This window comes from Tetrao urogallus (genome assembly GCF_951394365.1).
Source record: "Tetrao urogallus genome assembly, chromosome: 12".
Taxonomy (NCBI): domain Eukaryota; kingdom Metazoa; phylum Chordata; class Aves; order Galliformes; family Phasianidae; genus Tetrao; species Tetrao urogallus.
In genome coordinates, this window is record NC_136825.1 from 18,691,707 (window position 1) to 18,705,199 (window position 13,493).

The 13,493-nt window shown below is 56.7% G+C and overlaps 2 protein-coding genes across 2 annotated transcripts; both read right to left on the reverse strand.

Moving 5' to 3' along the window:
* Positions 1–6,085: 6,085 nt before the first annotated feature.
* LOC306951065 (metallothionein) lies at positions 6,086–7,292 on the reverse strand. The gene is made up of 3 exons (XM_079541470.1): positions 7,208–7,292; positions 7,065–7,130; positions 6,086–6,209 (listed from the first exon to the last, which is right to left on the reverse strand). The coding sequence occupies exons 1-3, from the start codon at positions 7,236–7,238 to the stop codon at positions 6,115–6,117; spliced, it is 192 nt and encodes a 63-aa protein (XP_079397596.1). The 5' UTR covers positions 7,239–7,292; the 3' UTR covers positions 6,086–6,114.
* Positions 7,293–9,226: 1,934 nt separating this feature from the next.
* Positions 9,227–10,029, reverse strand: LOC306951035 (metallothionein-1; the record flags this gene model as incomplete). The annotated part of the gene is made up of 3 exons (XM_079541437.1): positions 9,227–9,321; positions 9,811–9,876; positions 9,999–10,029. 3 exons carry the CDS (start codon positions 10,027–10,029, stop codon positions 9,227–9,229), a joined length of 192 nt encoding a protein of 63 aa, XP_079397563.1.
* Positions 10,030–13,493: the final 3,464 nt, after the last annotated feature.

Genomic DNA, 13,493 nt, shown 5'->3' on the forward strand with positions numbered 1-13,493 from the left:
TCAAGCAAATACTTCTAAGTGCTCTCAGAGCGCTTTGCCAAGCAGGACGACGTCCCGAATGCAGATCCATGGTCTGTCAGAAAGGCAATGCAGGTACTGTGTGACAGCTCAAAAGGGAAGAACAGGAAGTGGAGAAACCCATGTGAAAGATTTGGTATAATTCAGCTATAAAGCATCTGCACATACATCTGTTTTATAAATACATGTGTGTACTTATATATATATATAAAATAAATGGAGATTTGTGGATCTGCATGTATACATGCACGCACATGGGGATACACATGCACAGGCACACATGCATAGTAGCAGAAAATATATGTCACATAACCATGATGCTAAATAAACAGCAAAAGGCAAGCACAGATATGTACAGAGACAGCCACAAGCCGTCTACTAGAACATGTTAAACCACATCATTAATCCTCAACAAAACTCAGAAGAAATGTACACACAGTTGCAATGCATAAGATGCGTCTTCCCTCAAAGCATGCAGAAACAGGTTTAGCGGTGCTTGTGAGAGCTGCCTGCACATACCAAGACAGAGAACAGACAGAGAAACAATAAAGCTAAAGGCAAGGGCAGTAACAGATGACATCATCAGTGCACCACACAGATCCACATTCAGAGTGGAGCAGGTTATTTTCATGGAGCAGACAAGAACACGTGTGCTCAGGATCGCAGTTGCAATGGCATCTGTATTATCGAAACACGAAAACCAAACTCCCAGCTTTAGGCACCAGATCCACGATTTGTGGCCAAACCCACACCTTGCACCCCTAAGGGAGTGGGACACAACCACTGAAAGCCAGCCTTGCTGCACAGTGCTGCAGGAATCTCTGCTACAGTCTCACTTCTATGTTTTTTACCCTAACTCAGAGTGCCAAAGATCAAACAAGACTAATTAGGCCCCAAGCTCTAACTCTGGCTCTTTAACTTAAAAATACAATCAAGAGGAACTGGTTCAAGTGAGCCCTCGAATCAAGAAGAAAACAGTGCATGTTTACAAACCAAAACTCACCGGCAATTCAAGAATTTCTTGGGTTTACATTTCCTTTGAACTATACTAAAGCAATTTTAACAGTACAATTTTATATTCCTGATATTCCACCATTCCTAAGTACAACTTCAAGAGGCAAGAGCACTGTTCTGTGCCTGGACAAGGAGCGACTTCAAAGCACTGTGTGTCGATTCACTCAGACACACACAATGAGGGACAGGAAGGGATTCCTGCCCATCGCGCGTGGCCATCACTGGGTGTGAGGATGAGCCCCACAGCCTCTATCCAGGCACAGAGAATTCCACAACCATTCCTCATCCACCTGTGGAAAACCAGGAGCTGCTGGGGGAGGCAGCAACCCTATCTGCACTGACTCACTATTCAGGAGAGACAGCAGGGACTGGGTTTGTTAGAACAGACTAGCACGCCACCAAGATAGATGGGAGGAGAGAGGGGCGTGGTGGAAGGCAGCAGTTCCATGCCCTGCAATGCAGCACAGAGCATGTTTCCAGTGTTTACTTGCGATAACTCGGCGTGCCCCAGCAGAAGCTGCCTGCACTGTCAGAGGCTGACCAGAACAGCTCCCACACCATCAGAACGCAGCAAGCAGCGACTGCGGGAGCAGCACAGACTTCAACTTGATTCGATTCAATCCGGTCTGCTTCCTCGTCTCCGTAAGAAGATGGAAAGCCAGTTGTATAAGAAGGCACTAACTTCTCAGAGCTCTGAAAGCAAAAGCACAGAGTCAGGGGACTACAAACAGCTCCCCAGACTGCACTTGTTAAGCACAGATTCCATGTCAATTCCACATACAGCCTGTTCCACAAATCTGCCAAGGTAGGACAAGTGCAATGACTCTGGAAAACAGAGACTGAATTCAGCAAATATAGAATAAACTTGTTACTTTGAAGCAAGTCCAACTACCTGTGATTACAGCCAAGCATTGGGAACGACAGCTCAACATTTCTCTAGAGTGCAAACAGCAGCTTTTTCCAAAGGACAGACTTCAAATATTTAGACCAGGTAACAGCATGAGCCACTCAGCCTCCATGCTGACAGAATTTACTGCATTCGGGAGACTGCAGTGTGACTCCAAATGCCGCTGTGCAGGATGGAAAGCTGCTGCCACAGTAACGAGAGCGACAGCAGCTTTTCTGTCAGGCTGGGGAATATGCAACAACTGACACCTAAGGGAAAGAAAATACAGCAGAAATTAAACCAACTTCTGTGAAACTGGATCGACCCCGGGCTAGGAGCCAGGGCTGAAAAAGCCCTTCTGTAAAACAACTTTGATGACTTACCAATAGAAGCTGCTGCGTTAGTCTACAATCACGCGTCCAATAAAAACCCCATTTAATGTTTTCCCAACATTTAAAACCGCATATAGATGTTACAAGCTGTGCAGGTTGGTTGGATTTCAGCCAAAACGGAATCAGAAAATATGATGACAGGTTTTTAATTCTGTTCAGACTGACCATAAGTGCTGGCTGATGGCAGAGAGCCGAGCCCTGCGATGCTAGCTGATGAAGAACGCTGTTGCTGCCGTACTCCAAACAGGGGCACGTTGAACATTTCACCTTACGAGCTTCAGAAAGGCTTAAAGCTGAAAACGCTCCTGTGTGTGAGCAAGTGGCTGCTGTACTTCACACACTGACAGCCTCTGCACCACACAATTAACTCCTTTAAAAAGACTGACTACAAATTCAGATTTTTCTGGTGCTTCAAAAAAAGAAAAAAAAAAAAAAAAAAAAAAAAAAAAAAAAAAATCACAGGAAGGAAGGAAAGCCTCATCCACTGCATTCAGAAGAGCTGATAAACCTGTACAATCCAACCAGGGGCAAAGAGATCCTTCCCAAGACAAAACAAAGAGGAAAAATCCAGCATTCCCCCCTCAGGGTGCTCCAGAGAACCCATGTGACAAGTCAGCATCCATTCCCTTCAGAAGGAAGAGAGAAAAGCACACAGCCAAGATCTCAGATGAGAGTGAGGACGTGCTTTTCTGCCCCAGTTCAGGCACTTTGCTGATAGCGTGGCAGCTTCTGCCTGCTGAGCTGAGCAGGCTCCAGCAATAGGTCAGCCCTGCAGGCCTCCAACTCTGCAGGAGCAACAGCAGTAACACCCAGCTCTGCTGCAGCGTCAGCACAAGCAGACATCAGAACGTTTCAGAGAGGAAGTCAGCAGCACAATTCCCACGTTACAGACGTGGGAAGTGATTAAGTGAAGTCTGAAAGCAAAGAGCAGGTGGCCGAATGTATACATATGTATATACTGAACAAATGAGTCCCACTTCTGTGATATCACACAGTGATATTACACTGACATTAAGCTTCCTTCTAAGGATGCAGGCACTGTCACTGGAGCTTTTTAAACAGACCAAGCATGTGGTGCAGGGAATGGTGCAGACAACTGAGCCCCACCAGGAGCACACACAGGTCACCTGGTCCTGCCCCCGAGGTCTCTTCCTGCCTCATCTTCCATTTCCATAAGGGGAAAGCACCAACTGCAGACCAAACAACTGCACATTTTCAACAAATCACCCTGCGCTACGCAACATGTAATCAAACCTAGCAAAGGGAACCGGAAACCATGTCCTGGTTGCACTAAAAGCACATGAAATCAGGATGGGTCAGATTAAAAACAGATACCTGAGGGGATGCTCCACCTGGTACAACGCCCTGCAGCAAAGGGCTGATGGAGGAAAGTCCTGAACAGAGCACACAGCAACAAACTCCTCAACTCAGTGTTTTTTTCAACCACCCACCAATTAACACTCAGCTGCCATCCTTAAATTTCCCAGTCCTGTATGCTTTGTAGGCAGATTTGTAAATGATCAGTCCTCTTATCATGGCTACTAAGTGCTGGTCTTTTAGAACTTTTATAGTATGCACTGAATAAAAACAGATTTTTTTTTTTTTTTTGAGGTCTTAAAGGCACTGACTTTCAGTTATGAGAATGGATGAGAAAGGATGAACGAGAGCCAGAGCTCTCCTTACTTTGCTCATTACTTAACGTGGCACTGAGCAGCACACACTGTAAGTGCTTTCTTCCAGTAGATGCCACCACACCACTGTCAGCACTGCCCTTTATCTGCCATCTGACTTCGAAGCTCCTCACACTGCTGATCCCCACTGCTCAGAACAGGGCTCGGCCGGCAGATCTGCCATTTCACCGCCCTGCCTTTCCCAAGCACAGCCCTTACCGGACTCCCACCCACCTCAGCGGGGCGACAGACGCATTAAATACAGCACTTCGCTCGGTACTTCACGCTCCTTAGGCGCAGTCCAGATCCTCTCCTCCCACTCCGAGTCTCCTCTGCTATCCCCACCGGCACAGGAACAAGAAGGAATCAGATGAACGAACCACACGCATTCACCGAGTTATCTGTAAGCCGCTCTGGTTTGCCGGCGCACAACTGGGGATGGGCTCAAGGAGCGGCGGTTCTCACGCAGGTATAACCCTAACGGCCCCTCACACCGGCTCCAGCCCTCCAGCCCTCCCGCGGCCCCCCGCGCGGCTCCCCCCGCCGAACCCCGCACTGCGGCCGGCGCTCCGAGGGCGAGGGCGGACCTCGCCTCAGCGCTGAGGGCATTCCCTTCCCTCACAGGAGGCCCCGCGCCTCAGCGCTTGCCCAGGGGAGTGAGCCCTGAGCTCAGGACCGGAGGAGGAGAATGGAGGGAGAAGGATGGGAGGAACGAGGTCGACCCGAACCGGGCCAGGGCCAGCGCCCGCCCGTCCGCCAGCAGCGCAACCCCCGCCGCGCCCACAGCCCCTCACCTGCCCGCCGCTCCGGCCGCCGCGCCTGCACGCCCGCGCCGCGCGCCCCCATTGGCCACGCGCTCACCCTTCCCCGCCAGCCCATTGGTCGAGCCGTCGCGCTTACTGACACTATGCCTTCCATTGGTTGAACTGCCGAGTTAGTTCCCGCCCCTCCAGCACGTCTCGCGACAACAACTTTATTGAGGCGCTAGGAGGCGGACACTGACAGCGCGCCGTTACGGGAGGGGTGGGGGAGCTCTGCCTGTGGAGCCGCGGGTTCGAGGCTGTCTCCCGCCGCTTCCCGAACTGAGAAATGGCCCGAGGGGCGCGGGGGTCGTGAGTCAGCGACGGCGCTCCGGGCGCGAAAACACTAAAAGCACGAAAGGATGAAGCGACACTTGTGCAAACTCCCATGAGTTTGGCTCTTTGCTGCCCTGAAGCCCCCCACGCCCACTTGTCCCCAACCCCTCCTTGTGTCCGTTCTGCCACATCTAGGACGTGAAGGACCTTCGCTCGCACAAAGCAAAAATGGACTTCAATTATAAACGACCTTGAGGGGACCCCAGACCGCTCCCCCTTTCAGCTTCAGCCCCCCTTCCCATTTGCAGATGCAGGCAGAGCGAGGCACGGCCCCCAAAGCACACCCCCCCAAAGCACACCCCAGGAACTGCTTCAGCTTCAGCCCAGGGCACAGCTGGTAAGGAGCCAAGGCATTAATTTACAAGACAAATGCGTGCTGAGCAGGACAGCACCTTGTCCATAGCCAGCACCCCTCAATGAGGGGTCCAGGGGCTCAGGGCCACCCACCCCACATGGCTCCCAGACCCCAACAACTGGCTGAGCCATCCCCACCACAGGGGACGGTGCGATGGCAGCAGGATGCACAGCAGACATGCGTGGGCAGGCCGGGGCCCTGCGGCACAGGTAGGGCCAACTTTCACTTGGCAGGTGTTTTCGGAAGGAAAAGAGCAGCCAGGCGCCTTCCCACACCTCCAGCACCCCCACCTTGTCTGCCCCCCCCAGGGCAGGAGCCAGCCAGGCTGTGCTCACACCTGCCGCAACGTGGCATCCTGAGCCCCCCACTCACCAGGGGCTGTGACACAGCACCCAGAGTGCCCCAACTCCCCCCGTGACACCACTCTGTCCCCTCAAACCACTGCCCCCAGGGGGTTTGGTGCAGTCCCCAGCACCCAAACAGGTGTCACAAGCAGCATCAGGGCTCAGCTTCAGCCAAACTCATTTATTTCCTCCATCGGTATGGACGGTACAAAGCATGTAAAAATAAGCTTTCTCGTGGTCCCCATCACCCCCACCCTGTCCCCAAAGCATGGTGTCTATTTACAGGCAAGGTAGGCGGCTCAGTGGCAGCAGCTGCACTTGCTGCTGGCCGGCTCCTTGCACACACAGCCCTTGGCACAGTTGTTGCAGCCGGCAGGGCAGCAGGAGCAGCAGCCTGGGGAGAGAACACAAGAGTTAGGGGGTAGGAAGGATGGGAATGGAGATATGTATATGGGGAAGGATCAGGGGACATCGTGGGAATGGGAAACTCCATGGAGCAGAGCTGTGGTTCCAATGGGGTCGAGAGGGTCCATGGGGGTCCTGTGTTTTGGAGATTCTCCCCTTCTCTCTTCATAGGGGAGGAGGGAGGCGGAGTTCCCAGGGATAAGATAGGAATCATCATGGGGGCTCTATGGTGTACACGGAGGAGTGCCACAGGATAGGCACCTCCAGGGAGAGTGGAGTGGGGGGGGGAAATGTGTGCATGGGGGGTCCTGCAGGAGCAAGTAGACAAGGGAAATGGGAGCTGTTCATAGGAAGACCTACAGAGCAAGTCAGGGGCAGGAAGGTGGATATAGGGAGTCCTACAGGAGCAAGTTGGGGGGGGGCTGTCCATAGGGAGTCCAACGTGAGTAAGTCGGGGACAGGGGTGTCCATAGGGGGGTCCTAACAGAGTAAGTCAGGAGCAAGGAGGGGGTGTTCGTTGGGGTTCCTAAAGGAGCAAGTGGAGGGCAGGGAGGGGGTGTCCATGGGGGTTCTACAGGAACAAGTGGAGGTAGGGGGGCTGTTCATAAGGGGTTCTACAGGAGCACATCAGAGGTGGTGAGAGGGTGTCTGAGGGGGTGTCCATGGGGGTTCCTACAGGAGCAAGTGGAGGAGGTCCAACAGGAGCAGAGGGAAGGGTGCTTCCCTCGAGAAGGAGGAGTGAGGGAGGTCTCCATGAGAGTCCCAAAGGGGAAGGACAGAGGACCACAGGGCAGGGACCCCCAAAGCACCCGTGGGTCAGGGATCCCCGCAGCCCCCAACTCACTCTTACGGCAGCTCCGGCAGCGGCAGTTCTTGCACTTGCACGACCCAGCGCAGGAGCAGGAGTCACCTGGGACAGGAAAGAAGCCGTCAGCGACACGAGCCGGGCCGAAAGGAGCCAGACCGCGTCCCGTCGCGTCCACTTACCAGCAGCACAGGTGCAGTCCTGAGGGTCCATGGCTCGGTTCGGTTCCGTTCGGTTCGGCTGGGCTCAGACGGGCTCAATTCGGATGGGCTCGCAGCAGTCCCAAGCTCCGCTGCCCGCCCTGTATTTATAGTGCCGGGGTGGTGCTGGGCGCAGCGCACGGCGGGGCGGTGCCGATCCGTGCCGTGCTGAGCGCCGTGCCGTGCCGAGCTTTGGGGCCGGGCCGTGCCGTGCTCAGCGGGGCGGAGCAGCGCCGTGCCGTGCTCAGCAGGGTCACGGCCGTGCCTCCGCCCCCCCCCCCCGCCTGGGCAGCCTGGCTGTTGGTGTCCCCCAAACCAAGGGGTTCAGCTGTGGGATGGCCATGCGTACCCACAGATTGAGTTTTGCTTTTGCTCTCCCTTCCTTCTCCCCCCCCATCCCAAACACCACTCTTTGCCGGAATACAGCACGGCCCCACGTGCCCGCCCTCCTCGCTTCCCCCCTCCCGCTTTTGCTGCCGAAAGGGCGAATTGGGGGGGGAGGGGGGGCTGGGGGAAGAGGGGAATTTCCCGGCCGCTGCTCTGCGCTCGGCTACGGCAATGTGACTCGGCGGGGCCGTTGCGCCACTGCTGCCCCCCCGCCCACCGTCCCGGGCAGCGCTGCGGGGCGGTGCGCACGGCGTGGGGCCGTGCTGAGAGCCGGGAGTCGCACGGTTACAGCAAAACAGCCCATCGGGGGCGTCGCACCCCATCGTGGACACCACATCCCACTGCAGTCACTGTATGGCATCGTAGGCGTCCCGTGGGTTATTATGAGCACCACATCCCGTTCTGGGCATCGCACCCCATCACAGGAGGGCTGCAGCACCTCCCCTACGAATACAGGCTGGGGGAGCTGGGCTTACTCAGCCTGGAGAGAAGAAGGCTGCAGGGTGACCCCATTGCAGCCTTCAGTACCTAAAGGGAGCCTACAAACAGGAGGGGAGGCAACTCTGTGAAAGGGGAGATGACAGCAGGACAAGGGGAAATGGTTTGAAGCTGAGGGAGGGAAGATTTAGGTTGGATGTCAGGGGGAAGTTCTGTACTATGAGAGTAGTGAGGTGCTGGAACAGCTGCCCGGACAGGCTGTCCATCCGTGGAGGTGTTCAAGGCCAGGTTGGATGGGGCCCTGCAGCCTGGGCTGCTATGAAATGTGGAGGTTGGTGGTCCTGCATGTGGCAGGGGGTTGGAGCTTCATCATCCTTGAGGTCCCTTCCAACCCTGGCCATTCTGTGATCCCTTTATAGACATTGGACCCCCGCTGTAGGTTTCCCAACCTAATGTAGGCATCACACCCCATTCTGGGCACGGCATACTGGTGAGGGCATTGCATCTCATCACAGGCCCTGCACCCCGACATGGTCTTTGCACCTTGACACGGGCACTGCAGCCGATGGTGGGCATCACATCCCTTTGGACCACTGCACCCCAATACCAGCATTGCAGTCCATGCAACTGCAGCCACCCCATCCCCTGTGGGCTGGCGGCTCTGCCAGTCCCACCCGCTGCCAGGAGGAAAACAAACTGGTTCTCTGGTGCCCCACCTGCTGCCCGAACGTTACCGCTGGAAATGGGCATGGCCATTATTACCACGCTGTTGACAAATGCTCATAATAACGAGCTGCTCATTAGCCCTGAGGATTTCTGGTGGAGGAGAGAGCCTGGGATTTGCCCTTGGGTATCAATTGAGAGGGGAAAAAAAAAATCCTAGAGAATTAACTTGTGAAGGGAAAGTGTTAAACCCAGAGAGCTGGGGAGGCTGAGAGGAAGCCAGGCCTGTGACGGGTGCCAGCCCGGGCTGTTCTCCAGGCACTGTGCCATGCCCCCCCAGCTCAGTGCCCCCCGACCCCAGGGAGCAGAGGCGCAGTTACATACACACAGCTTTATTCAGGCAGCTCATGGCACACTACATGTGCTGAACACTGACACGATCCGAACACACATATAAAAAAACACATACTATAAGGTTAGTTTTCCTCGGCATGGCGGGGGGGGGGGGGGGCGCTACTTGCAGCAGCTGCACTTGGCAGAGGGGGGCCCTTTGCAGACACAGCCCTGCGCACACTTGGCACATCCTGCAGGGCAGCAGGAGCAGCAGCCTGGGGGGAAAAGAGACACATTTTGGGGTGAGGGAATGTTCTGGGATGCTGGGTTCCCATCACCCCCCTCCCCGCACTGATGCTGTGATGGCTGGGCATCATCCCCAGCCTCATTTGGCAATGTCTCCTCCCTCCTTGGGTACCTCTCCCAGGCACCCTCACCCATGCAGACCCCCAAGCACCCTCCCACCCACTCTGTGTGTCTGGAGCAGACAGAGGGCAAGCAAAGAGCATCGCAGTGCTGGTTCCCCCCTGCATGGCATCAATGAGTGCTGAGCCTCGGGCATATCTGGACTTGGGGTTATGCTTATCACAGAGTCAACCTCCCATCCTCTGAGGACCGAAAGAAAAAGAGAATGAGCAAAGTGATATCTGGGAAAGGGATTCCTGAGCCTGATTTGATGTGATGTGAGTGGAGATGCGTAGTGGGAAAAAAAAAAAACAACACTGAGTGTTTCTGATCTCCGAGGGGGATGGGAGCTGCCTTACCTTTTTTGCACGATGTGCATTTGCAGTTTTTACATTTGCAGTTGTCTCCGCACGTGCAGGTGCCGCCTGAAAGCGAGAGGAAATGAGGATAAAAGGAGAAAAAAGGCCGAGCTCCCCCACCCCAGGCGTCCCCGCTGCAGCAGCAGCCCGCAGCCCCGCAGGGATGCTGCAGCCCCGGCAGGGCTTACCGGTGGCACACGGGCAGTCCTGGGAGTCCATGACGCGGCTGCGGGACGTCAGTGCAGAGGCTGGAGCTTCACGCTGCCCGAGCCGCCGCTATTTATCCACGGCGGGAGAGAGGAGTGCAAAACCTCCGCCCCCCCCCCCGCTCGCAGCCTGCGCACGGCTCTGCCCGCTGCCGCCCCGGGCGCTGCTGATTCACCGCTCCCGTCCCGGTGAGTGACGATGCGTTGGGTCACCGCCACCCCGGGACGGACGGGCGGATGGACGGATACACAGATATACACGCATCGGCGTGCTTGCAGAGAACGGGCAGCTCATCACACCGCCGTCCCGTCCCCGCCCTGAACCTCCTATGCTAAAACCGCGGGGCGTTTGGAGGAGGACGTGAGCCCGGCACACCGGCACAGCCCCCTCCCCCGATGACCGCCCCACGTTCCCACCGCCCTCACTGCCAGCGGCCGCACCGACGGACCAGACCGGCCCTGCCGGAGCCCGCAGCCCTCCGGCACCCCGCCGTCGTGCCCCCCCTCCACACCCCCCTCCCGCTCCGATTAATTTCCGCACACAATTAGCAGGGAGGAGGGTGGCGGGGAGTCGCGGCGCTGCCATCGGTTTGGCCAACTTTGCCGGCAGCTTCGCACGCCCACTCGAAAGAGCCGCGGGGACGCGGGGTGGGAGGTGCCGAAGGGATGATGTCTGTGTTCTGTTTTCTTTGTGAAAAGAAAGCAATTCGGCGTGCGGGGAGGTACTGCCTCGTGGCCAGAAGGTTTTGCCAGCCGTGGAGCATCCTCCCACACACGATGTGCTGCGTGCAGCCCCTTTTTGCCCCCATCCCCAAAAGCCCCTACTGCTGCTGCAGGCCCCGGTGTTTTCCCCTCCAAACATCCCATTCCCTGGAGCACGGCTAATGTGCATCCCTGAGACCACCACACACGGCACCAGCACCCAGCATCGCCCACTCATTGAGGGTGACAGATGTGAGCCATGAGGCTGAGGATGTGCCCGTGCCGCAGCCCTCAGTGGCCATGCTGGGAACTTGCCGTGCTTTGGGGTTTTATCCAGGCTCGGCTCTTGGCTGCTGAGCCTTGCTGCTGCATTGGAGGCAACGCTAATCCAGCTAAACCGCGGGACCAGGAGTGTTTTACCACCCATCTGTCTGGGCACGTTGGGAGCTGGTTGGGTGACCAAGCAGGGAATGGTGCCAGCAGCTGAGCCAGGCGCTGGTGGGAAATGTGCAGAAAGCCCACAGGAGGCAGAGCCCACGGGTTTGCACTTCGTCCCAACCACCCAGCTGTGCACCACCGTTGGGCAGATGCTTGTCCCATGTCCCCACCGCACGTGACAAGCCAATGAGGTGCCAACTCACAGTGCAAAACTGGGACCCGTGTGCCAAGGCTGCTTGTGTGGGATGCTTGGATGCAGCCCCAGCCGTGCCCCAAGCACCTCCTGGGGGAGCAGTGCTGGAATAGCCTCAGGTGATGCTCTCCAGCCGTCACATGAGTGTCATGCTGCTGTGTCACCGCAGTCAGGCTTTGTGTCCTGCAGGGTGATCACAACTGCTCAGGAAAACACAGCCATGCCCAGGAACACGTGCATGGCTGGCACTCATCACCTGCATCACCCCAAGTGCCAGGGCTGTCAGCACCTGCCTGCTGTGCAGGGATGTCATTGGGAAGCTCCGTGAGCTGGTGGCATCTCCTGGAGGAGTGCGGAGGTGGGAGCCAGCATGTGACTCTGTTTCTTCCTGTCTGCTCCCAGCTTGGCCACGAGCCCTATCCCTGCTTTGCATGAGGGAAGGGAGGGGAAATCCCAGTCCCAGAGAGCAGCAGCGGAGCCATGCAGGTGCTCTGCAAGCTGGTGTCACCGTCCCCATGATGTGTACCTGTGTCACCTGGCAGCAGGTGGCTGTGACTGGTGGGAAGGTGACACGGTGGGCAGGTGATCATCCAGCAGCAGGTGATGTTCTGGGATGTGCTGCAGGTGACAACCACTGCGTGCCAGGTCCTGCTGGAGGACCTGCTGCTGGAGGACCTTCCTGTGTCCCACGGTGTCACCTGGAACAGTGAGTGGCTCCTCTAGCCGAGTGCCACAGCTCAGAGTGGTGGGAACCGTGGGTTGGGCAATGGAAGTGGGGTGGGCATGGCACAGAGGACCATTCCCTGGGAGCATCCCAGCGCTCAGAGAAACCAAGGGGCACGAGCACCCCCAGCCAACACACCCTACCCACCAAGCAGTGCAGGACGGATGGCAGACCTGCTTTTTGCAGGGATCACGTCGCTGTTCGGAGGCGACAAAGCACCGTGCAGGGGAAGCAAGGGAAATAAGTGCTGACGCTGCGCCGTGTTGCTGGCAGGGGGTGAATCAGCCCCGAACGTGCTGAGCATCGGAGGCCGACTGAGGTGGCATCGTGCAGCACGGACGGCCCATCCGTGCCCGGCTGCAGGCAGGGCGCGGTGCGGGCTGTGCCTTCCTCGCTGCGGGGAGCGCAGCCCTCGGGGGGCTCTGCGGGGCTCCCACCCGCTGCCCACGGGCCGGCTCCGTGCGGATTTTCATTAAGGACGAGTTGCACGACGTGCAGGAACGTGACGCTTTCCCAACTCCGCAGCAGGCTTTGATGTGGGCTGCTGCTATCCGCGTTGCAAGGCGCGGGGCCGTGACTCAAAGCGCCCGACGGCTCCTTTCCACTCGCAGCCTGTTTGTTATCTGCGGGACCTCTCCCTCGGAAAAAAACAAAACACAAAACAAAACACGTAGGGTGGGCAGCGATTTGCTAATGAGTTGTTCGTAACGAACAAACGGAGCTGCACCACGCGCTGGTGCGGCCCTGCATCCCCCGTGTGCCCCGAGGGCCGCCCCCGGCGCTCCGGTGGGTTTCGGGGCGGGCGGTGTCCGCTCGGGCGCGCCCAGAGATGAAAGGGCCGCTCCGTCTGATCCCGAAACTCTCATAAATGTGAATGGAGATTACTTCAAGGTGTAACGAGGGCAGAATTGCGGCCCCTCAGGGCAGCGAGGGGCGAGGACTGAGAAATAAAGGGACCCGTGAGAGCCGAGCTGGGCGCTCGCGCAGTGCTGCGGGCAGGACCGCGTTGTGCCCTGCTTCGTTCGGCGGCTTTGGGAACCTCGGCATCGCCGTAACTCACCGCCGTGACGGTGGCACTGCGACGCCCTACCCGTGTACAGCCCGGATTTTCTTTTTTCCCTTCCTTTCATGTCTTTCGGGTTCCCACAGACTTCAAACTCACCTGCACCAACAGCGAGCCGCCTCCCCGGCTGGAACGTGACCTGAAGTTTCCAAGTATCGTTACCTTGGGCATATTTCTTTTTTTTTTTTTTTTCCCTTTCCCACTTGCTAATTTTCGGAATTAGAAGCCAAGGCAGAGCGGTGAGCAGCGCCGCGGGACACTGAGCAGACACTTGTCTGAGCTTGCACAACACCAAGTCCTCAGTGTGAGCACGGGGAATAAAAGGATGTGATGCTCTTCTCGATGTCTTCACAGCCA